Raw genomic sequence first — 25,534 nt, 5'->3', positions numbered from 1 at the left:
AAAAAAAATTCAAGCGCCAAGCCCAAATAAATCATGCACAAAGATGCATCTGGTCATTTTAATTTCCTTTTCCATCCTTTAAATTTTGTTAAATTGTTGCTTTACTTCCTTGGAAAGACTGGGATTTTAATTTTTCTTGTGAATTATCACAAAAAAGAAATAATCGAAAGGCATTGCATTAGCTGTTTAAAAGGATCATGTTCTTACATCCTGAGATGTATAATGAGAGTCCCTGCTTTTTCAGCATTTGCAGTAACCCAGTTTACAGCACCCCTACTGCATTGTGGGATTCTTTGGGTGATTAGTTCTATGTCAGCTTGGATGCCTGGCTTCACTGTGTGTGGGTTCAAACAACAGGGTAAGCATCAAGCATGTGTGCTGCAATCTTTCAGGATCAGATGTTAAAACTAAATGCACTGTAATGTTTCATGTGTGTTTTCTTGCATTGTTAACAGCTGCAGTGGTATTATTTTTTTAGAATGAAGTCAGGAAGAGGCCTTTCTTGACATGTTCATGTCATGGGCTGCAGGTACAGAAATTGAATAGGCTGTACTGAAAGAAAAATCAACATGAGAGGTGGCTTAAAAACATAAAAGGAAAAAAAAATTGTTATTCATTTTGCAAATACTGTAGTGCCGAATGATCCTTAAACTGCATTCTGGTCTCAGACCGTTCAGAGATGGACAGTAGGCCTCCTAAAAGGGATATGGCATGTGTGTATTATAAATAATGGATGACTAATTGAAAGCTCTAGGGGATGAAAAGGAATAGAAAAGGAACCTATAAAAGGTTGTCTCAAATTTCCTCAATGCTTAAAGGTTAGAAAACAAGATATTTGCACGCAAACTAACATGTATCAGTCATTCCTGATTATCATGTTTTATTCTTTAAACTTACTGGTCAGGAGCATTTTGGCAGCATGCATTTTATATAGATTCTACGGTGTGATATTTAAAATATGGAGAGGAGCTTGTCAGTGATATCTTTTGTGCTAAAATAGATTAATTGAATTTTAAAACAGGCTTTCTGTCCATCACTCCTATACATGCATTTGAAAGAGTTATTCATTGTTCCAACTTCTGATGTTCTTTTAAATTTACTATTTTTCAATATTTTGCCACTCCATTTAAGCAGTGTTATGGATTCTGTTCCATTATCATTCCAAGTTGCAACAAGCCTGTATGCAAAATAAATTCTCATAACTTATCCCTTTGTTCCTTTTCATGGTGATCTTAAAAATCTTAATACCCTCTAGTTATTGAATTACTGATAAATAAAACATATTCTGTCCTTAGCAAAATCCTTTATAATTTTTCACACTCCTAACTTTGAACCTTTTCTGTTCCAATGAGAAGAGTTGCAATTTCTTAACCAAAACCTTTTATCAATGGTATCATCTGAGTGAATCCCTTCTATACCCTCTGCACAGGCCTGGACTGTCAATAGTGCACATATTTTACTTACAAGATAACCAATACTTTGCAGTCTTAGCATTACCTTTGTTTATTGTCAACTTACCATGCGAATGTTGGCCGCTCGATCAAAGTAAAGGAGCTATTCTAGTGCTGTGGAATGGCATCAAACAAGGACAGAGAGAAACACAGAGATTCAAAAAGGCTAATTATTTTACGTCTTCCCAAAAAGCTACATACAAGACAGGAGTTCTGAACTCTCTGAAATGTTTGCCATTGATTTTTAACTGAGGTAGAAAAAAGGAGAAATGCAAATGAATGGCAGTTTCTTTCCACACTAATATAATCTAAGAAAACAAGTTGAATTTTGAAAGCAAATAAAACCTCTTTGAGGGAAACAGATAAGAAGAGGTAGGAGGGAAACTGGTTAATGGTGAAGGATCTCTAACTACCAAACATCCATTTTTAAGGAGATTGAATGGGAATGCTGAAGCATGGTTGAAAAATTAAGGGTGAGGTAATTGATAACAGAGCAACAAATAAGAAGTAAGTTTTGTGTTCAAAGTCAGTAGTGCTTTCTCATTGTAGGTCATTATTGAACTGGTCTAAAATGGCAGCTTAGAGAGAGCTTCCCTGATGGCAGAAGTCACATAACTACAGCAAGCCAGATAGAACATGTAGTACTGTTGCATTTCAAAACCTAAACATCCCTTTTCCTAATGAACAGAATATCAAAACACCCCCCTTTTCCTAATGAACAGAATATACATTTGCATGCAAGATCATTTGTGACTGCAAGTTACACAATTTACCCACAAAATACATGTTTCATCAGCAACTGCTGGGTCTATTTGTCAGTCTCTGGACCTGAACTGCATGCATTCACCTTAAATTATGCAGGTCTGTTAATGTTATGTGGGTGCATTACCATTGGCTGTTCATCTGGAAGATGTTCCTGTGGCATTTATTGTTGTGTTAACTGTTGTTGTTCCATTTCCGTTATTGGGAGTGATGGTTGTTTTGTAGTCTGTACAGCTGGTGAGATCCTATCTTCCTGACCAGCCTACTACAGTAAGGGAACAACTTTGCTAGTTGTTCATATATGCTGGTGGTTGCATTGATCTATTGGTTTGTTCATTTCCACTGTGTAACAATTTCTCTACGCCTGTCCAATGTTCCCACATAGGCTGAATCCTGTTGAAAGCATTGAAGGCTTGTCCCCTGACTGGTTTGCCAATGTTTGGTTCTAGCAATGGTGTAGCACGCTTGTCAGAATGAAATTTGACTTCCTGCCATTTCACCTTGATTTTATCATGTGTTATTACTTCTGGTTTCAGTAGCAGCTGGAAGAGTATTTTGGGTGAGGTGTGAAGTTAGTCTTTAGACTGGACTACTTTCCATGCCTTGAGTCAGTGTGTTTCTCCACTCAAGGACTGCCTTGTGTACATCTGTGCTTGAATTCTTGATGATTCCTTGTCCTTTTCTCAGCAGCTTTTTAGCAGATTTGAACATTTTTACGTGTTTTTCTGAGTTGTCTTCTCTGCAATACTTCCAGGGTTTCAAAACTCTATTGTTTGCCTACTCCTGATGTCATATTTTGTGTTCAAAGACAGATATATATTCTCATTGTAGGTCTTCAATGAATGGATCTCAAAAAGAAGTTTATAGAGAGCTTCCCTCATGGCAGAGATCACATGGCTACAGCAAGCCAGATAAAACATGTAGTCCTGTTGTATTTCAAAATCCAAACAGAGCACAAAGGAATTTAACTGGTAGCTTGTGAGGAATTGTGTTCAGGTCATTATTGGATTTGGGTGTCAAGGAAAAGATATTGAATGCAAATTGATAGGAAGAATCTCAAGCAATTAGGGAAGTGATATGTCCAAGGGCCATATTTTCCTGGTAATTTCCAACACAAATACATCCTGCAGTGACTGTTGTAACACACCATCAGCTCCCATCTGAAGAAAACCAAAGGATGTGAAGAGAAGCAGCAAAAAGGTGATTATGGACAGAAAAACCAAGGACAAAAGACAGACAGAAACTGAAGAAGACAGAAATAACTAACAACATGAAAAGATAAGAGACAATTCAGAGAGCGAAAATGTTTTCCAACTTACCATGTTCAGTGGTGGATTCACACAAAATAAGTATTAAGTATTTCCATGTTTAATGGGATATTTGTGTAATTCATGAAGTCAATTCATGAGGTCCCTTCAGTGGGAAAATGTTTAGGAATACAACGTACATTTTTCAAATAGCTCAGAACACATTCTGTTATATTATGTATTAAATACCATTGAAATGTTGCCTGTATGTGTGGAGAATGCAAAACAATGTTTCAAGTTGAGGTCTAGATGTTCCTGACATACTTGGTACAGTATTTCACAGCCACATAAGAAGCTCTTATGATCCAGCTACAAAGAGTTTCAAGTACCATCTCCTCACACCATTCTTTGATGATAAATAGGCTTCACTCTAGTCCAGGAACTAGAATTATGCATTTTCTACAGATACAAATATAGTTGATGGTAAATAGATATAATCAGATAAATGTATAATTGCTTGATATTGAATAGGAGGGAATATCCTTTGGGGTGATAAGATTAGATAGGTCGCCTTCATGGTAGAGTTTTCTTAACATAGATTTTACAGTATAGAAACACATCATTTGATCCATCTGGTCTATACTTAAAGTTTACTTATTAGTGTTAGAAGGAGGCTTATATTATCACTGCAATGAAGTTACTGTGAAAATCCCCTAGTTGCCACACTCCAGCACCTGTTCGGGTACACTGAGTGTGAATTTAGCACAACCAATGCACCTAACCAGCATGTCTTCTTGGTCTGTGGGAGCAAACTGGAGCACCCGGAGGAAACGGGGAGAACGTACAGACTCTGCATAGACAGTGACCCGAGCCGAGAATTGAACCCGGGTCCCTGGAACTGTGAGGCGGCAATACTAACCACTGTGCCACCGTGCCGCACCATTGGCGTTTATGCCAGAATATTTTCCTTTATCTAAGCTTATTGGCGTAGCTTTGATTTCTTTCTCCCTCATGTACTTATCTAGCTTCTCATCTGTGTCATTCATCTTAACTCTTACCAGGTCTACCTTAGAACCAGTGTCTACAGAAATGTTTTACCTTATTGAGAATCTATTCGTGACAATCTTATATTCATGGCCTCCAGCACTATGGCTCAATCTGGTTTGAAATATTCTCCCAGGTCTAATTTTCCTTTATCCTTTAATTTCCCATGAGACTTCTACTGCACTGCCTTTCAGGGCTGAAGAGCCCAAGTTGCTCTGTACTGTCTTCTCATAGCTCAGTTTTCTTATATTCAGGGTCAGCCTCTTGGCTATGCCCTGAATTTACTCTATGATTCGGATGTCAGCCTTGTTGACTAGAAAATGACACAATGCTCAAGATGTGGCCTAATCAGAGCAGTACACAATTTGAGCATGATGTCCTCTGATTCTGCAGCTTTGACCGTGCATTTCAGGGTTCTGTTTTCAGGCTTTTGTTCATTGCTCAGAAGTTGGACAGTTTGTACTTTCCTCATCCTCCTTCTCAGCTCAACTGACTTCAGATCTCTGGCTGAAACCCAATGCTTACTCACGGATCTTCGTTGCTCTCATAGCTATCCATTTTGTTCTATTGTGGCTGAGCCAACAGCTTTTATAGATACCATTCAGTCATAATATACTTGTGTGGAAATTTGAAACAATCATGCAATTACTCTGTAGATATTCATAATGGTGATGATTCTCAGGGGCCACTAGCCCCAGCTGGAATTTGCAGTGGCCCATTGAATGGGGCATGAGGGCCCAAACGAGAATCTCGCTGGGTGTCTAACCTGTTGCATCTCTTCCGGCCCATTGCGCCTGGCCCAGTCTTATTTGAATGCATTTTAATACAATTATTGGGCTGGAAGCTTGATTCATAGGCCTCCTGCTTTAAACCCTCTTCTCTCCCCCGCCCCCCACCAAGCAGGAAGTCACACAAGCTGCAATTAGTGCAGGTCTTAAAGAGCAAGAACCAGGCACCATGGACACCTGAGGGGAAGCAGGGAGTTAAGTTCTCTCTCAATACTCACCTTCGGGATGCTGAAGGGGTGTTTCAAGGCAGGTGGCTGGAGGGGCTGAGGTTGGGGGCCTTTTCCAAGGGATGAGGCATGACTTCCCTCTGTCACTATGAAAATTATTAAACTCTCTTTCAGTATATCAAGTTGTAGTTAGAAGTCTTCACTTTTGAAACCTTTAGATGTGTCTGGCAGCATGTCAGGTTCAATGATCTGTCAGATAGAGGTGAAAGTCTTTTCCCTGATGCGATGTCATTCCCCTTTTAACCTTTTCAAGTCTTTGGCCATGTTGAGAAGCCTGTTACTGTACTCTGAGATCGGGGCTCCCTTATCTCTGTCAAGCTGAGCTTGCCAGCATGTTTCATGTGGGGGATGTTTTTCAACCGAAGAGTGGTTGAGTCCCATCTGGTTAGCACTGCCAGCACCAGCAGAAAACATATCGTTTTTTTCCGCGGGTGGCAGCACTTTGATTTTTTTCAGGAGAATCCAGGCCCAAATTACCTGTAAAGTAGTAATTTTCTCAAGTCTAATGAAAATGTTGCATTCATTGGCCTACTTTCTGCGGTAAGACATACCTAAGCAATTTCTCACATTGTTGGGTAAATACCAGTGGATTTAAATAGTTTGCCCACGCACCTGGGTAGCTTTGGAGTAAAGGCCATGTTTGAACTGATTTGGTTGAGGAAAGAGGCCTAGAAGGATCGTCCATTCTTTGCAAGGCAGAAGGTCACTTTATAAGTAGCAGTCAAAAATTGGAAGGATTGAATGATGGAGTTTCACAATAAAGTTCATGGATCATTAAAATGGAACAGACATTTGACACAATGTTAAACACTCATGTGAACACAGAAAGTGCTGGAAGCAGGTTAGGTAGCAACCGTGGACAAAGAAACAGAGTTAACGTTTCGGGTTGCTGATCTTTGAAAACTGGGACAAGTTAGAAATGTGACAGCCTTTAAGCAAGTGCAAAAGCAGAGAAAGGGGAGGGGGAGGAAGGAACAATGAAAAGGGAAGTTGCATCACAGGGAAAGATTAAATGCTGAAAGGGATGATGGTGTCGGCTAAAAAGAGATGGTAATGGGACAAGCAAAGAAACCAAAGGTGGCACTCGAGGAAGTGGAAATGAGCAAGGCAGAATAGTCACCATCAGCTGCCAGTCAAAAACAACAAAACAGAAAAAAGGGGGAAAAGGTTATCGTATGAAGTTGTTGAACTCATGTCAGGAGCTCTGCAAAGAGCTTAATCCAAAGATGAAGAATGGAGTTTTCTGGCTGTGCTGGAAGCTGGAAAATCCAGCCTGAGGTCAATAGACCTTTCCATGGTCTGCCCCTTGCCGATTACAATTCCTGTGGTGGGCAGACCGAGAAAATTCACCCCGAAGTATCATTCCTGGAGCTTGCTTTGAGCTTCATTGGAAGAGTGGACAGCATGGTGGCACAGCGATTAGCATGCTAACCCCAATAGTGACTTTTAAGAGGCGTCTTGACAAATACATGAATAGGATGGGAATAAAGGGATATGATCCCTGGAAGGGTAGGGGCTTTAATTAAGTCGGGCAGCATGGTCAGTGCAGGCTTGGTGGGCTGAAGGGCCTGTTCCTGCGCTGTAATTTTCTTTGCTTTTTGTTCATGCTGCCTCACAGCGCCAGGGACCCGGGTTCGATTCCCGGCTTAGCTCACTGTCTGTGTGGAGTTCGCACATTCTTCCCGGGTTTACGTGGGTTTCCTTCGGGTGTCCTGGTTTCCGCCCACAGTTCAAAGATGTACAGGTTATGTGGATTGGCCATGCTAAATTGCCCCTTAGTGTCAGGGAGTCTAGCTAGGATAAATGCAAGGTGTTATGGGGATAAAGCCGGGTGGGATTGTGATCGGTGTAGACCCGATTGGCCAAATGGCCTCCTTCTGCACTGTAGGGACTCTATAGATTCAATGGAATGCAGGAGGCCAAGGGCAGAGAAATCAGAGTAGGAATAGAACAGAGAATTAAAATGACAGGAAGGTTGGAAGTTGGAAGCAAAGATAATGACATTTTGGGGGTTTGGGTCAAAAGCAGACAACACCATTGGAACTGTCATCAATGCAGCATCTCCAGCATGTTGCCACCATACAAAATATCTTCCCTCCCCTCCACTGTCTGCATTCGGGAGGGATGATGCCCTGGTTTATTCATCAATCATGCTCCCCCACATCCCTTCCCTTTCCCATGGCAGCTTTCTATGCAAGCACTGGAGATGTAACACCTTTTACCCCCTCCCTTCTCACCATCCAAGGCCCCAGTTGTTCCTTTCAGGTGAATGATTTACCTGCATTCGGTGCTCACAATGCAAACACAGATTGAATAATAACTTTGTGCAACACTTCCATTCAATCTTCAGGCATGGTCCTGAGCTTCTGGTTCCCTTCCAATCATTTTTATCTTCTGTACCCACTCCCACTCATCTCTCTGTCCTTGGCCTCTTATCCTGTTCCAATGCAGTTCAATCTAAGTTCAAGGAACGGCTCCTCAAGTTTAATGTTTATTTATTAGTGTCACAAGTAGGCTTACATTAACACTGCAATGAAGTTACTGTGAAAATCCCCCAGTCGCCACTCTCTGGCACCTGTTTGGGTACACTGAGGGAGAATTTAGCATGGCCAATGCACCAAACCAGCATGTCTTTTGGACTGTGGGAGGAAACTGGAGCACCCGGAGAAAACCCACTCAGACACGGAGAGAATGTGCAGACTTCATACGGATAGTGACCCAAACAGGGAATTGAACCTGGGTTCTGCACTGAGAGGCAGCAGTGCTAACCATTGTGCCACTGTTTATAGCACTCTGGACTCAACACCGAGTGCAGTAATTTCAGATCATAAATTTCTGCCTCCATATTTATCCAAAATTCTTTTGGATTTTATTGTTTGTGAACAGCAGTTGTTGATGATTTTGCTTTTTGCACTTTCACCTCCACTGGACCCACCTTTTCTTTCTTTACGTGTATTAACATCACCTTTGACCTTACGCCATCAGCAGTCACTGGGACAGGAGGCCACGTGGAGGGCCCTAATTAATACGAAGAGGGTGGGCGTGGGGTGAGGAGTAGATGTGCTTTCAGCTTTCATCTGCCCTTTTTCCATTCCCCCTCTCATGGCCCAACCACACCTCCCTGCTAACCAAAAGCTGGAAAGCACTCTGCTGCACAAGAGGCACTGAGTGCTCTTGGCGAGTTTTCCCAAATTGTCCCCCCTCCTTCCCACAAAATATGAATCAACTACCTGCCCCAACCACCCAACGATTTCTGCATGACCTGACCATGACTACGCCTCCTGATTCAACTGTGACTATCTCTCTTGATCACCTAACGAACCTTCTGATCCGACCTGACTATTCCTTCTGACCCAACCTGGCTTTCCACTAGACTCTACTACCTGGGCACTCACTTACTTTTCACAATAACTTCATTGCAGTGTTAATGTAAGCCTACTTATGACACTAATAAAATAAACTTTAAAACTTTACGCCTCTTACCACTGACTCATTCATCCACTCACTAACATTCAGACTGGACATTTAAACCTATCATATGGCTGCAAAAGGAAAACTGTCCTGTCTTCCCCCAACTCTACTCTGCTCCAAATAAATTTCCCTATGGATGCTGCGCTGTGCATTTCAGGATTGGAAGAAATGCGCAGCAGTGCCTAGTCAGGAGGGTTTTGATCACAGCGGCAATCCAATGACCATTGTCACTGCTTGGAGGACTCGGACCACCATGTTTTCCTTCTCCCAAACAATCACCAATACTTCATCAATCAAGCCTGCACTAACTGTAGGTTCAATGTCTAAATTAAATAGGATGTAGGCTAAATCGTTGCTTTCTAACCAATTAAGTTGCAGATCCTGCACCAGCAGATCCTCTGCCCCACTCCATTTCACATACTCAATGATCATAGGAGTGACGTCATTGAGTTGTATCTTAGTGTCAGACTGTATCATAATTACTGCCGAACAGGACACTGGTCATGATAATTTTTCATCTCAGTGCAAATGTGTTAACTATGTTAATTCTTTGTCTTTCAGCGTTACACAATGGCTAACATAAATACATCAGAGGAAATATCAGTCATCATTCAACAGATCAAGGAGGGCCCAAAAGCCAAACTACGAGAGCTCTGTAAACAATATGGGCTTCCAGTTTCAGGAACAAGGGTATACTTTCAAAGAGTTCTGTGTCAAAGGCTTGGCATTGATCCAAAATCTGTAATTGTTCAAAAACCCACCTCACGTTCAAACAGCCATGGAGACTGTTGCAGTGTCGCTGGATGCCGGAGTCGCCGGGGCAAAGACACTCATATTCGGTGGTTCACTGTCATCAGGAAAAAAGGAAGTCACACTGCAGCCATAACAAAAGCAATCCAGCTCACAAGAGAAGGTTGGACACCAACTATGTATTCTCGGATTTGTGGCCAACATTTCACTTGTGGGCAGCTGTCTTTTGAGCCAAGTTCTCCTGACTACATTCCGCATTTACACATGGACCCTATAGCGAAAGCAGCAACACCACATTCCACCTTATGGCCAAAAGACAGTTCAGAGCAGGCCATGGACTTGACTAACAAGGGCAACGTCAAAACCTCTTCACCTCATGTTGCAGGTCCATCTCATCTTGATTTTACAAACCAATATCTAAGTATGAATTCTTCAGTTAGAGCGTTGCTTCAATCAACTCCTGAGGATCCTTATCTGTCTGAAACACAGGAAGCAGAAAGCAAGGTATTGTGAAACTGTTTGATATCTTGGTAGAATTATTACAGGTGTTCTGAATGGATGCAGGAGCATGCAACAAAGTTGTGTGAAATTTTGTCTTAAATTCATAAGCTCACATTGTGTATTAGGATGATTACTGTCACAGAAGATGTTTTCCTGAAGATTAGGTTTGGACACATTGGGAAGCATTTTAATACTCCAAGGTAATGGGATTGAGGTTTCAGGGGGGTCAAAATGCAAAAATCTGGAACTGGATCCCAACCCCTTTCCAACACGCGCAGTTTCAACTGAATGGATTTGGGATGGGAGGGTGGGTGTTGGATGTGTGGTGGTAGTTGGGATAGTTAACCTGCTTCCAGCAGGCAGGTTCATCCCTAAAATATTTTAGTGAGGCTGTGTGCCTCCAGCTCAACAGGTGTATTACTTTTGATGCCTGCAGGCTTGGCTTCCTGGAGTTTGGAATTACTCATCAGCTGAAGAGCACTGGAAGGATAGGATCCTTCAGCAAAGTGACTCTTCAGCTTTGTTTATCAGCGAGAAGGAATTTGAGTTCTTCCTTCCAGCTGAGCAAGATTATTCCCTTGTTATTCTGGACCATTGTCCACTCACACAATGCAGTGATTGAACTGATCGGCCAAAATTATACCATTCTGCCGAGTGGCACAGGAATTGGAGTGGGTGAGGGACAGACCATGGAAAGGTCCGTTGACCTCGGATAGGATTTTACTGTTTCGGGACAAGCGAGGCTGTAAAATCCCACCCATCCTTTCCATGAACAAACTGATCCTCAGCCCCCTGTACCTGGACTCTGTAACTGAATTCTCCCCTACGAATTGGGCACTGCGTCCGTTCCCTCCCACTCCACCCATTGACTGGGCCTACAATCTGCAAACATCTCTCCGATCTGCAATTCCTTCCCCAAAATTCACCAGCGGCTGACCACAACCATCAACTTCCCCAACCCCCCATTTCTCCAGTAACTCTTCCCCCTTCATGACAGCATCATCAGCCATGTTCAAAACTGGCAGCCCTCACCCCCAACAATGTCTGCTTCACTCACTCTCATTCTGGCTGGCTGCAGCCAGGAAACTCATGCAAAAAGTTTAAAGGTCATTGGGAAATCTTTACTTCTGGGGCTCCCAGCTGCCAGATGTATCCCTATCTCATCACCCATCTCAACTGGTGTAAGGACCATGTTCGGACAAACTTCAGAGATCTGTATTGTGTCTCAGTCATGCAGGAAGACTTTGAAACTGATAACGAAACTACCCCTTGCATCTCTCACTTCAATGGAGGATAAAATGTATTCAGACCAAAATTCATGCTAAACTTTACAAATCAGTTTGACTGTATTGTTTGATCAGTGGCTTCAATGTTTCTAAGCTAAAATGGAGAGAAGGAAAGAAATATCAACCCAGGTTTGAACTTGTGAACCCATATTGTTTCAAAAGAGTGAAATGGTGAACTTTGTGTGCTTTGGGATTATGATTGAGTTTGTATCTTCATTTTATTCATCTCCAATTTTAAGGTGACTTTTGCTAGATTTACTTTATCTTCTTTCCAAATCGTTTGTTGATGTCTTGCATTATCTTACACTTGGCCCATTACCCTGATGTCTCAATATTATTTTAGAAACACACATGGGATGTTTTTGATTAACTTACATCATTTAAGAATAAAATCAACCTGCACTTGTCAGGTGCTCCCACAGTTGAAGACATGAACAGATTGTGATCTTTTGTGGGGAAGTTAAGATGGGTGACAAAAGGTTTGGTTCAAAGTGTTGAGTCATATGCAGGCTTTCAAAGGCTGGAAGTGGACTACAAAGATAAAATTTTAGAAAGAAAGTTGCAAAGAATAACGCCGATGACTGAAGACACTGTCACCAATGATGAAAAGGGGAGAAGGGAGATGTACACAAGACAAGTATCAGAAAACCAGAGAGGCCAATCTGTGTTCTGGACACCTGGAAATTTGAAGCTCTCGATCATTTCTACTTCGCCTCCATGTACTGTGACTCAAGTGATGAAGGAGCACTGCTACCAAATAAACTGTGGACTTTAACCTGGTGTTGAAACTTCTTACTGTGCCCACCCCAGTCCCACGCTGGCATCTCCACATCATGGGAAGTAGACAAGCAAACATCAATGACTAAAAGTGAGGTCACAGAATGCCTGAAAGCAGACTTTAGTCATCATGGCATTCCCAAGATTGTGATGAGCAACAATCGCCTTCAGTTCATCAGTGAGGAATTCAGACACTTAATGAATCTTGGGAACTTCACCTCTACACATCCCCACACGATCCACTGACAAATGAAAGACTGAGGGAGTGGCAAAAATTGTTAAAATGATTATTAACAAAATGAATCGATCCAGTACCGGTGTGTCCAAGGTATTCCTGGAGTGGAGGAACATACCTACCAATGGCATTGAAAGAAGCCCAGTTCAGCGACTAATGTTACACCACACCACTCTTTCAAAGCTTAAAAAAAACACACAAAACTGAAGTACTAAAGGAATGAGTGACAAAATCAAAGTGAAACAACAGAAAGCCAAATTTCACTGTGGTGGAGCTGCCAAATCATTGTCAGAGTCGAAATTTTCAGCACACTCATCAAAAGTAAAGCCCATTTGGCAACTTGGAGCCTATGGAAATCAGCTGTCACCTCCATCACACATGGTGAAAGTGAAAGATGAGATGTATCATCGCAATCACAAACACATATGTGCAACAGGAGAAGCTGCTCCTTCACAGCCAATAACCGAAGAAGAAGCGATGACTTTGATTTGATTTATTATCAGACGTATTAGTATAGAGTGAAAAGTATTGTTTCCTGCATTCTTTACAGACAAAGCATACCATTCATAGAGAAGGAAAAGAGAGAGCGCAGGATGTAGTCTTACAGTCATAGCTAGGGTAAAGATCAACTTAGCACAAGGAAGGTCTATTCGGAAGTCTGATGGTAGCAGGGAAGAAGCTGTTCTTGAGTCGGTTGGTACGTGACTTCAGACTTTTGTATCTTTTTTCTCGATGGAAGAAGGTGGAAGAGAATATCTTCGGGATATGTGGGGTTCTTAGTTATGTTGGCTGCTTGTCAGAGGCAGCAGGGAGTGTAGATAGAATCAATGGATGGGAGCTTGGTTTGCATGATGGCCTGGGCTTCATTCACGACTCTTCGTAGTTTTTGCAGACAGGTAGAGCAGGAGCTGTACCAAGCTGTGATACAATCAGAATGTTTTCTATGATGCATCTGTAAAAGATGAGGGTGAGAGTTGTAGTTGACATGCCAAATTTCCACAGTCTTCTGAGAAAGTATTGTTGGGCTTTCTTAACTATAATGTCAGCATGGGGGGACCAGGACAGGTTGTTTGTGATCTGGACACCCAGAAATTTGAAGCTCTCAACCATTTCTACTTCGCCCCCATTGGTGTAGACAGGGGCATGTTCTCCACCGTGCTTCCTGAAGTCAATAACTTTTTCCTTCGATTTGTTGACATTGAGGGAGAGATTATTGTCGTTGCACCAGTTCACCAGATTGCCTGTCTCATTTCTGTACTCTGTCTCATCATTGTTTGAGATCCAACCCACTACAGTGGTGTCATCAGCAAACTTGAAAATCAAGAGAATTTGGCCACACAGTCATCGGCGTATAAGGAATATGGTAGAGGGCTAAGGACACAGCCTTGTGGGGCACCGGTGATGAGGATGATCGTGGACTGGAACAATGATCATTAGTCCCAGAAATCAACTGCTCCCCAACAAATACAGTGGATCAGCAGCAGCACTCGCCATGGCAACAGCATTCCCCAGAGGGGGAGTGTTAATCCAGGAACTAGCAGACACCAGATGAACAAATAACAAAAATTCACAGGTGTATCATTAGAAAGACCTGCATGCTTTAAATATTAAGGCCGGAATTTTACTGCCCCACCCATCATGGGAATTGGAGGGGGCAAGGGGTGAACAACGGGAAGGTCCATTGATCTTGGGCAGTATTTTACGGTTTTGGGACAAGCGAGGCCATAAAATCCCGCCCTCTGGCTAAATTTTTTACAGTCCACCTTAATGTTACTTGCTAGCTTGCATTCATGCTCTCTTATCTCTTTATCAGTTTTTTGGTTATGCTTTGCTGCATTCTAAATTGCTCCCAATCCTTGGGTTTACCATTCTTTCTAACAATCTTTTATAAGCCACTTCCTTTGATCTTATGTAATCTTCTTTTCTAAGTCACATTTGATTCACCTTTCCTGTTGGGTTTTTGTGTTCATGAGGAATATTTGTTTGTTGTAGACCATGTATTACAACTTAAATATTAGCTTTAATATTGCTGGTCTACCATCAAAACTTTTAAGGTATTTTCCCAGTCCACCATGGTCAAATTGTCCCGAATATATTCATAATTTTCTTTGTTCAGATTTAGGACCGAAGTTTCAGAATAAATTATATCATTTTCAACCTTGGAGTTTTACTTTATCTTTTGATTTTGATGTGATTTGATTTATTATTGTCACATGTATTAACATACAATGAAAAGTATTGTTTCTTGCGCGCTATACAGACAAAGCACACCATTCATAAAGAAGGAAACAAGAGAGTGCAGAATGTTGTGTTACAGTCATAGCTAGGATGTAGAGAAAGATCAACTTAATGCAAGGTAAGTCCATTTAAAAGTCTGACAGCAGCAGGGAAGAAGCTGTTCTTAAGTCGGTTGGTACGAGACCTCAGACTTTTATATCTTTTTCCTGAAGGAAGAAAGTAGAAAAGAGAATCTCCGGGGTGCATAGTGTCCTTAATTATGCTGGCAGTAATAATTATCGTAATGATCGTATTATGATCATTATTTCCTAATGGATCCTTTACAGCAAGTTTATTAATTAGCCCTTTCTCATTGGATAATAAATTTAAAGTAGCCTGAGCTCTAATTAGTTCTTCAATGTACTGCTGCAGAAACCCATCTAATATGCTTTCCAGAGAGTCATCCTCCATAGCATAAGTGCCAATTAGGTTTACTCTATCTACATGTAAGTTGAAGTTGCCGATTATTACTGAATTACAAATGTTAATACAGCTTTAATTTCCTGATTTATATCCAAGCTTAAAGTACGACGACAGCTTTGTGACCTGTCGACAACTCCCATCAATATTTGCTGCCCCTTGCTGTTTCTTAGCCCCACCCAAACTGATCCTACATCTTGATCCTTCGATCTGAGGTCCCTCTCTCACTGATGTACTAATCTTGTTCCTTATTAATAGTGCTATCCTACCTCCTTTTCCCTTCAGCCTATCCTTCCTAAATATCCATGAATATTCAGTTCCCAGTGCTGGTCACCCTGTAACCAGGTTTCTGCACTGACAACCAGATCACATCTTCAAATCATTTTCCTGTTGCCATTTCTATGTGCATCCAGATAGAATGCCCTTAACTTTGTCTTTTTGACAGTAATCCACATTCTGATAGTACTAGAAGCTTGCATTTGCTTTGGCTGTCTTTTACTTTTGCTGAATACTTTAATGTATTTGTGGTGGAAGAAATGGATGTTTAAGGTGAATGAAACTGACTGCTTTTTCCTGGATGGTATTCAACAAATATAATTAACAACATACTTTTGTAGAAAAACTTGCATCCAGATTTTATAGCAAATCAATTGTGCAAGAGTTGGTGCTAATTTGCCATTTGTTGCTGTGACTAGAGCAGAAGCTCTCTCAGATAACGTCTCTGGTTAGTTTTGCAAATGAGATTCTGAAATTGTTCCACTCTCCAGGCAGTGAAAGTCTTTCTTGTTTGTTATCATTAATGCGTCGATAAGCGTCAATGAGTTTCCAGTTTGGATGGGCAAGTGAACGCTTTCCCACAGTCCCCACATATCCACGGTTTCTCTGTGGTGTCAATAACATCATGTCTCTCCATATTGAGTGATTAGTTGAAGCCTCGTCCACACACACAACACATGCAGAGATTTGCATTGCTGTGAATGGTGTGATGTTTTTACAGGCTGTTCACTGGAAAACTCTCATTCAGTTGTGTGTGTGTGTGTGTGTGTGTGTGTGTGTGTGTGTCTGTGTGTGTGTCAGTGCTTTTCCAGTCACTTTGGCTTTAGCCATAAGCTCCATTTCCTAGCCATTGGTGCCTTCCTCTCTCTGTCAACCACTTGAGGCAGAAATAAATCACTCACTGTTGAAAGATGTGGTCACAGTTCAATACATCTGGAGAAGTTTTTATAGTCAGACATAGGTTAACTGAGAGTCTTCATTGACTGTTAGAACTATTTACAAACATATAGTAAAGTGTCCAAGCTTAGAGTTTTATCTATGCTTGCTGGTACACATGGCTCTGTCCAACAGTCAGCTGATCCTGGGTGTGGATCATGTGCGGCTGGTACAGTACTCAGTCTCACAATAATATGTGCCAGCCCCTCATACTACGCACACAATTTTGGAGTCAAATTTGACCTTGAAATAAACTTATCTGACCACATAATCCACTCCATCACAAAGACCATCAAATGACATCTCCATTACATCATTCAGCTCCACCCCACCTTAACTCATTTGCTGCTGAAATCCCTACCCAGACTTTGCTTATCATTAGTCTTCACTATTCCAGTGCTTCTTGGTCAGCATCCCGTTTTCCATCCTACATTAAATTTGGCAAATCTTAACTCACACCAAGTCCCATTCATTCATCACTCTATATTTGTTTCCCTATACTGACAGTCCAGTAGTACCCAACCCACTTTTAAAGTGCTTATCCTTGTTTCCAAGTCCCTCTACAGCCTTGGCCCCACACTATCTCTGTCACTGCCTCCAATTCTGGCCACATGTGCATCCCTGTAATGTCCTAACTGTGTTAACGGTGGTGGGTTTTAAATACTTCAAAACAAAAAGTGATTTGCACACATAAATTCAAACTAACAACAACAGTGTTTATTTTAAGAGCTTTGGCCGGTACAGAGTATAACTGAAATTAAAACAGCAGTCTATACAACACCCTAATGATATCACCATCATATCATGTGACTGGCTCTTAAAGCAACCATGCAATTACTTAAATATATAACATTCTTCTCCCTTTGCTTTTGTGGCCATGAGAACACATTAGTAGGATGTTATACGAAGGATAAGTAATGCTCTAGACACTACTAGGCACCGTTTATAATTATATGCAGTCAATCAGAAAGCCAGTCAGGAGAACACCTATTCGTCTTTGGTTGTACATGATATTCTGGAATTTGGCTATCCTTGAACTTAGAAGTATGATTTTGAACTTCAGTAGACACTTCTCCCTTGGAACTAATTGTCCTTCATTCCTACATGGCATAGACACAATCATAAAGCAACTCAGATTCAACTAAGTTTTCAGTATAGTATTCACAACACTATAGGCTAAAGAAGTCAGTACTTCTGATTCTGACAGATCATTTTGAGATGGCAACAATTGGTCAGCATGGTGTCATCAAAGTAGTTAATCTCTGGTTTGAAGTGTTTAGACCTGCTTTTGCTGAAGCTATGGCTGGTACCCATTTCTCACTTGTGGCATAATTACATTCTAACGCTGGATCTCCTTGTTAAAATGAGCAATGCTTTTCCCTCACTTCTCATCTAACAACTTGAGATTGTAGTTGACCCTTTACTGTCACTGAAGGCTCTGCAGGTAATAACAAATCAAACATAGTTCACAATATTTTCTTTCAGAGTAGCAATGCTGGTGAACTTTGGGTAATCGCATGAGTAATGTTTCGGTAAGATGCCAAAATCCAGGGTCACTCAGCTCCTGGGCTTATTACAACCTTAGTTCAAACATAGACTAAAGAGCTGAATTTCAGAGGTGAAGTGAGTGATTATCTTTGACATTAAGGCAACGTTTGACTGGGTGTGGCATCAGGAACCCTCACAAAATTGGAGACAAATGGGAATCAGGGTAAAAGCTGTTCACTGGCTGGAGTCATGCTTGCCACAAAGGAAGATGGTTGTGGTTGTTGGAGGTCATTTATCATAGTTCCAGCTCATCACTGCAGGAGTTTTTCAAGTGTTGAGGTCTAACCATCTTCAGCTGCAGGAGCAAGGTCAGAAGCTAGGAATCCTCTGTCAAGTAACTCACCACCTGACACCCAAAGCCTGTCTACTGATACCCATTTGTTTGCAATGATGGAATTCTCTTTACTTGCCTTGATGAGTACAGCTCTAAAAACACTATCACCATTCAGAGCAAAGTAGCCCACATCAATGGCACCTCATCTACAAACATTTACTCTCTTCACCATTGACGCACAGTAGCAGCAGTGTGCGCCATCTGTAAGCTGCACTGCAGGAACTCGGTAAGGTTCCTTTGACAGCACCTCCCATGACCCCTATCATTTAGGAGGACAACGACTGTAGAAGCTTGGAAACCACCTCTCGGAAGTTTCCCTCCAAGTCACTCATTTTCCTGACTTGGAAGAATACTGCCGTTCCTTCACTGTCACTGGGCCAAAATCCTGAAACTCCCTACCTCACAGCACTTTGGATGTACCTACACTCACTGCAGCGGTTCAATAAGGCAGCTCAGTACCACCTTCTGAAGGGCAATTTGGAATGGGCAGTAATGTTAGACTAACTAATGCTGTCCACATTCCAGAAATTAATTCCAAAAATCTTGAATATAAAGCTCATCTCAGTTATGGTGATCATGAAATTATCATTGCTTGTTATAAAAACTCATCTCATTAATTAATGTCCTTTTAGAAAGGAAATTTGCCATCCCCACACCAATGTGGTTGATTCTAAAATGGTGCTAAAAGCCGCTTGGTTTGAAGGCAATTGGGATGGGCAACAAATGCTGCCCATGATATCTACATCTCATAAAAGGAAAAAAGTGTGAATCACTGATTTTCCATTGTAACTGTTTGCTTTTGTACATCATAATTGAAACAGTTAAATTTCCATTTTCACTCAAAAAAAAACCTGATTTGTCCCAAATAATCCAAAAAACACCAACAAAAACACTGGAACCCTGTGATTTAAAGCAATACAGCTTTATTCAGTGGCCCTACTTAGGGCTATTTTACAGTTACATGTTATTTTTAACTGTCACCGTTTTTGATAATGCTGGTCTATTTTTATTTGAGTTTAATGCGTTGGTGCATGTGAATCATTGTACTAAAGGCAAAATCAAGGGTTGAGGGTATGTGCTCGCTCTGTTTACAACAGAAAATTTTCCCTATCTCCAAAACTTACATGAGGATTGATCAGCCCAGTATCAGTCTAACTTCTTCTGATCTTAAATGTAGTTAAAAATGTTCACTCTTCAATGCTTAGTTACCTTAGTACAGTAAGAAGTCTCACAACACCAGGTTAAAGTCCAATGGGTTTATTTGGAATCAAGAGCTTTCAGAGTGTTGTGAGACTTCTTGCTATGCCCACACCAGTCCAACGCCAGCATCTCCCCATCATATTTATCTTGGTAGAGACTGTTCCTCTCTGACCAGATGCTTTCACAACATCAATGAGCACTCTTCAAGAAATTTTCTTCTGTAAAAAAGAAACAAAAATATTGATTCAAAGTATGCATTCTAAAACATAAAGGCCGGAATTTTATCAGCCCGCTTACCATGGGAATTGGAGCAGGCAAGGGGCGGAGCATAGGAAGGTCAGTTGACCTTAGATGGGATTTTCCAGTTTCGGGATGAGCAAAGCTGTAAACTATTGCCCATAGACTTAAAATTTGAATAATAAGTCATGCTTAAACATTTTGGCGATTGGTAAAATGTAATTATAGTGAAGTGAGAAACATATAAATTTGAAACAATGTATTTTCTTAAAAGTTTTGTCAGAAATGGTTTGGAGTTTCTTGCATCATACTTATGAGAAAATTATGGAACAACTAATGCCTGATTTTACATCAATCTTGCTGACAGAAAACTGTGCTGAGATTTCCTGCGAATCTCAATGGCATGCATCAAACATAAACATTGGTGTGGACAAGGTGACATTAGATACATAGTTATTGTCCAGGGAAAGCACAGAACTTATGTCGAATTATTCTTTGGGCATGAAAATGAAGCCTTCAAACCATCTTTCAAGCAGGTTAAACACAACATATTTAAGAAAATGCAATTCTGATGGTATCAAAGATACAAAAAATACAAAGCAGTTCATAGGGAGGAGAAATAAAAGCAAATAACACTTCAAAGTGTTCTGACATCAGAGATACGTCTTTGAACTGTGCCTAAAATTTTGGATGCAAATATAGAATCCAGTTGGGACCTGCATAAATTCAGGAAACTTGCATTCTGTTAACAAGCAGACCAGGTTTTGCAGAATTGACACAAAAGATCATGGAAACTCGGGCTGGTGCAAGTCACGTAACGTGCATATTTTCACAAGGTCTCATTCTGAAAATCATCACTTTGGCTCTAAATATGTCATTGCTGAACTGAACAACACTGGGAACTAAGAGCCCAATAAAAGTTTATTTTTTCCTGAGGAAATTTATCCTTTGCTTCCACTGCACCGAGCTAACCTTTTGAGAAGTAGATAACGTGCTATGATTTCTTTCTATGGGTTGGGATTGGAAATTCATCAGGTGATGGCATTAATCTACTTTGCCTTTTAATCTTTTTTTTTAACGTGCTACACTTTTCCTGTCTAAAATGAAAAGCTCAGTTAAAATATGAAACATTTCTGAGCGGTGACAAATTGGTTTGTAGCCCTGACTTAAACTATTGCACCAAATGATAAATGAAAAATGAGCATTTTCCTGTAAATCAGTTTCAGCTGATCTTAAAGTTTTGGAACTTTCCCATTTGCTGAATGTACCGTGCTCACTGTTGTGCTGAGTCTCTCAGATAAGGAAGGTGCGTATTCCTGATCCATGACAGAACAGATAATTTTGGCTAAGTGGTAGAAGGAGAGCTACTGCTGTCCCCAGCACTCCTTGACTAGGGAACTACAGTGGATGCTATGAGGTCTCTTAAGGTTTCAAAGTGCTGACAATGTTGCACGAATAGTCTGTTGGACACTGGGCCCAATTTTTGGCGAGTCAGTAGAGGTCAGCGCTTCAGTCAAAATGGCAGTCGAGCTTTGATTCATTAAGTTCTGCCCTCAAATCACGCAGCTGCCATTTTCATCAGGGTAGGTGGCAAAGAAACATGGTGAGTTATTGTTTGCATATTAATGGTTTACGGAGACAGCTGCACATGCAAATATTCAAAAGTTACAATTTTCATTAATAGGATGTTCAAAACATGACTTGTGGACTTTAGACCTATGAGCAGAAGGTCTAAAGTTACTGGAATTATTTGGAAGGGTAGGTTACCCTTTTACGAGAGCTCCAGATAGTCCTTTAGGAGAGGTAAATGCCCTTTGAGAAAAGTCAGGAACGCCTTTGAGATTGTAAAAAGTAGGCATGAATATGCATTAAAAAAATAGATAAACTCATTGGAACTGTCAAGCTGTTAAAGGTATTTAAATTTCCAGCTCTTTAAAATTTTGAAAAATAAACAGCTGACAGTTGAAAATAAAATCACTGCTTGCCACCTCACTAGCGTTCTGGTAATGTAAGTCTGAGGTTTTTAATTTTGGGATTAATGCTTCATGACTGATTCCACAGCCTGTTATTATTACAGTGGGGGCCCGTAAATTCAGTTTGATTGAATGCTCCAAGTAGTTATTAAGTCTTTGAAGTGGGACTATGAATACAAATGTTTGTTTTCATAAAGGACTAAGTGCTTAAAGAAATGTATATGAACAAACTTAAATATATTGGATGGAGTTTCATGTGAGTGTTTTTTTTAATATTGAAGTCATAAACAGACAACTGGAACATATTTTATTTAATTACAGGATCGCTCCTGAAGCCTTCCTATGGTAGGTACTGGGTGACTTGGCATAAAGACAAAAAAGTGGTGGGTGAGGGGGCATGGGTAGGCATGAGTTGGCAGTAAGTTGGCATAGGGTGACAAAGGACTGTAAGGTGGTCAGGAGTTGGCATCAGTTGACACTAAGTTGGCATGGAGGTACAAGGGACCACTGGGATCAGTGGCATAGTCAGGAGTTGGTATTAAGTTGCATAGGCACTATAAATAGCCATGGGATGGGTGGGAGCATAGGTTGGCATGGAGGGTATGGGGGGAAGTGGGTTAAGGCATGAGCTGGCATGGATGGGGCATGGTAAGTGTATAAGAGGTGAGGGCTCGAGGCTGTTTTGGGTGGAGGTCCAGAGAGCACCAGGCATTAGTGGGAGGATACCTCCAGTCAGAAGAGGGCTTTTGATGGAGGCACTCCCCCACCCCCTCTACCCCCAAGTCTATCCCCTGAGACTCCAATCGCACCCTTCACGACTCCCATTCCTTACCCTCTGCTCATGAATTTATTTTATTTTTGCTCAGAATCCCTACAGTGCAGGAGGAGGTCATTCGGACCATCTAGTCTGCCCTGACTCTCTGACAGAGCATCTTACCAAAGCCCTATCCCCGAAACCCCATGTATTTACTCTGCTAATTATCTTAACGTACACATCTTGGGATAGTGAGGGGCAATTTAGCATGACCAATCTACCTAACCTGCACATCTTTGGAGTGTGGGAAGAAACCAGAGGAAACCCATGCAGACACAAGGAGAATGTGCAAATTCCACACAGCCAGTTACTCAAGACTGGAATTGTACCTGGTCCATGGTGCTGTGAGGCAGCAGTGTTAGGCCCTGTGAGGCAGCAGTGCTAACCACTATGCCAAACTGTAATTCACCCGATGAAGGAGTAGCGCTCCGAAAGCTCGTAATACCAAATAAACCTATTGGACTCTAACCTGGTGTTGTGAGACATTTTCCTGTGCCCAAATTGTAAAAAAAAATTAATTTTGCGTTTCCCTCCCTGAAGCATCATCTGCCCGCCAGCCTAGAAGTAGAGGCTGAGTGGGTAAAGGCTCAGTGGTGTAAAATTCTGCTCCTTGAGGGCTAAAATCTTTTCCCAATGGCAGATTAGCAATGGAGCAGAATCTCCTGCTAACCCAATGCTATTTCCTTCCAGGCTTCCAATCGCTACGTGTGGTTGGTTTGAAGTTGCAGTATGCACTTGATAGTTTTACAAGGACTTGCATTTAAATGGCACCTTGAGTGCTGTGCATCATAGGAATGCAATCCAACAAAATTTCACACTGAGCCACTTAAGGAAATATTAACTGACCTAAAGCTTTGTTAAAGAGGTTGTTGTTTTAAAGAGTGTCTTTTAGAAATAGTGAGAGGGAGGGAAATACAGTCGTGGCACACCCTTTAAATGACTGCAGCCTGTTAAATACAGCAACACTTTTCCAACTGGAGGATGAAGAACAACAATATGTCAAAATGTTCCAAAAAATGGGAAAGATGTTCAGCGCCTGGAAAGGCTCCCAGAATCTCAGGTGTGCCTCTGGAAGTCTTGCTGTCAGAGCTGAGGGCTCCCTAGGGGGAGTGTTTGCTAGTACTGTTGGGGAAAGTTTAAACTAATACAGTAGGGGGATGGGAACCGATGCAGAAAGTCAAAGGCAAGTAAAGTGGGGACAGAAACTAAAGGCAGAGAAACCAAAGTCAAAAATCAAAAGGGGCTACAGAGTACAGAGACTGTGGAGAACTCAGTGAATGGGTCCAGTCAGGCTAAGGGGAATAAAACACAGGAAAAGTGTACAAAACATGACCAGACAGATGAACTGAAAAAGCAGGGCAGAGCAAGGGAAGTCTAGATTAAGCTGCATTTATTTCAATGCAAGAGGCCTAAAAGCCAGGCAGCTGAATTTAGGGCATGGATGGGTACGTGGGACTGGGATATTATAGCTATTACTGAAAAATGGCTAAGGGAGGAACAGGACTGGCAGCTCAATGTTCCAAGGTACTGATGCATTAGGAAAGATAGAACAGGAGGTAAAAGAGGAGGGGGTGTTGTGTTTTTGATTAGGGAGAACATCAGTAGTACTGAGAGGGGAGGTATCCGAGGGGGTTCACCCACTGGCTGGAATTTTACCGCTTCACCCACCCTGATTCCGCAGAACGGAATTCTCCATTGGCCTTGGACAGGATTTTATGAGAATCGCCCAAGCAAGGTCGTAAAATCCTGTCCACTGAGTAAAGATGGACAGAATTGAAAAATAAGAAGGGAGAGATCACTTTGAGACCATTGTACTCCAGGTCTGCAAATGATCAGCTAGAAATTGAGGAGCAAATATGTAAGGAGATTACAAACAGCTCTAAGAAAAATATGATGATAATTTTAACTTTCCCAACATTGACTGGGACAGCCATAGCATTAGGGGCTTGGATGGAGAGAAATTTGTTGAATGTATTCAAGAGGAATTTCTCAGTCAGCATATGGATGGCCCAACTAGAGAGAGGGCAAAACTTGACCTCCTCTTGGGAAATAAGGAAGGGCAGGTGACAGAAGCGTTAGCGAAGGATCACTTTGGGACCAGTGACCATAAATCCATTAGTTTTAAGATAGCTATAGAGATTTTTAGGTCTGGCCCAAAAGTTAAAAATCTAAATTAGGGGGAAGGCCAATTTTGGTATTAGACAGGAACTTTCAAAAGTTGATTGCAGCAGTCTGTTGGCAGACAAAGGTAAGTGGGAAGCTTTCAAAAGTGTGTTAACCAGGATTCAGGGTAAGCACATTCCTTTTAGAATGAACGGCAAGGCTGGTAGAAGTAGGGAACCCCGAATGACTCAGATACTGAGGCCCTGGTTGAAAAGAAGAGGTGGCGTATGACATGCATAGGCAGTTGGGTTCAACTAGATCCCTTGAAGAGTACAGAAGTTGTTGGAGTAGTGTTAAGAGAGAAACGAGGAAAGCAAAAAGGGGACATGAGATTGTTTTGGCAGGTAAGGCAAAGGAGAATCCAAAGAGCTTCTTTAAATATATAAAGGGCCAGAGACTAACTTGGGAGAAAGTAGGGCCTCTGAAGGAACAGCAAGGTCATTATGTGTGGATCCACAAGAGATGGGTGAGATCCTAAATGAATACTTAAGTAGGATAGGGGAATTAGTACATGGTATTTACTGTTGAGAAAGGCATAGATGTTGGGGAACTTGGGGAAATAAATAGTGGTGTCTTGTGGAGTGCACATATTACAGAGAAGGAGGTGCTGTAAGTCTTAAAGTGCATCAAGGTATATAAATCCCCAGGACTTGGTGAAATGTATCCCAGGACATTGTGGGAGGGTAGGGGAGGAAATTGTGGGGCCCCTAGCAGATAACTGTATCATCAATAACCACAGCTAAGGTGCTTGAAGATTGGAGGGTAGCAAATGGTGTGCCTCTGTTTAAGAAGGGTTGCAGGGTAAAGCATGGCAACT

The 25,534-nt window shown here is 41.4% G+C and overlaps 1 protein-coding gene across 3 annotated transcripts in view; it reads left to right on the top strand.

Annotated features, from left to right (window-relative positions):
* Positions 1–291: 291 nt before the first annotated feature.
* Positions 292–25,534, top strand: part of zmym4.1 (zinc finger MYM-type containing 4, tandem duplicate 1) — a 185,147-nt gene continuing 159,904 nt past the window's right edge. For all 3 annotated transcript variants that reach the window (XM_080211717.1, XM_080211720.1, XM_080211716.1), the window contains exons 1-2: positions 292–358; positions 9,552–10,244. In XM_080211717.1, coding sequence (XP_080067843.1) covers positions 9,561–10,244 — 684 coding nt within the window. In that variant the 5' untranslated portion in view covers positions 292–358; positions 9,552–9,560. The remainder of the gene's footprint in view (positions 359–9,551; positions 10,245–25,534) is intronic.

Source organism: Carcharhinus amblyrhynchos, chromosome 24 (assembly GCF_965287045.1).
Source record: "Carcharhinus amblyrhynchos chromosome 24, sCarAmb.v2.hapA, whole genome shotgun sequence".
Classification (NCBI taxonomy): Eukaryota; Metazoa; Chordata; class Chondrichthyes; order Carcharhiniformes; family Carcharhinidae; genus Carcharhinus; species Carcharhinus amblyrhynchos.
The sequence above is the reverse complement of the archived record's forward strand: the minus strand, read 5'-3'. Positions and strand labels throughout refer to the sequence as shown.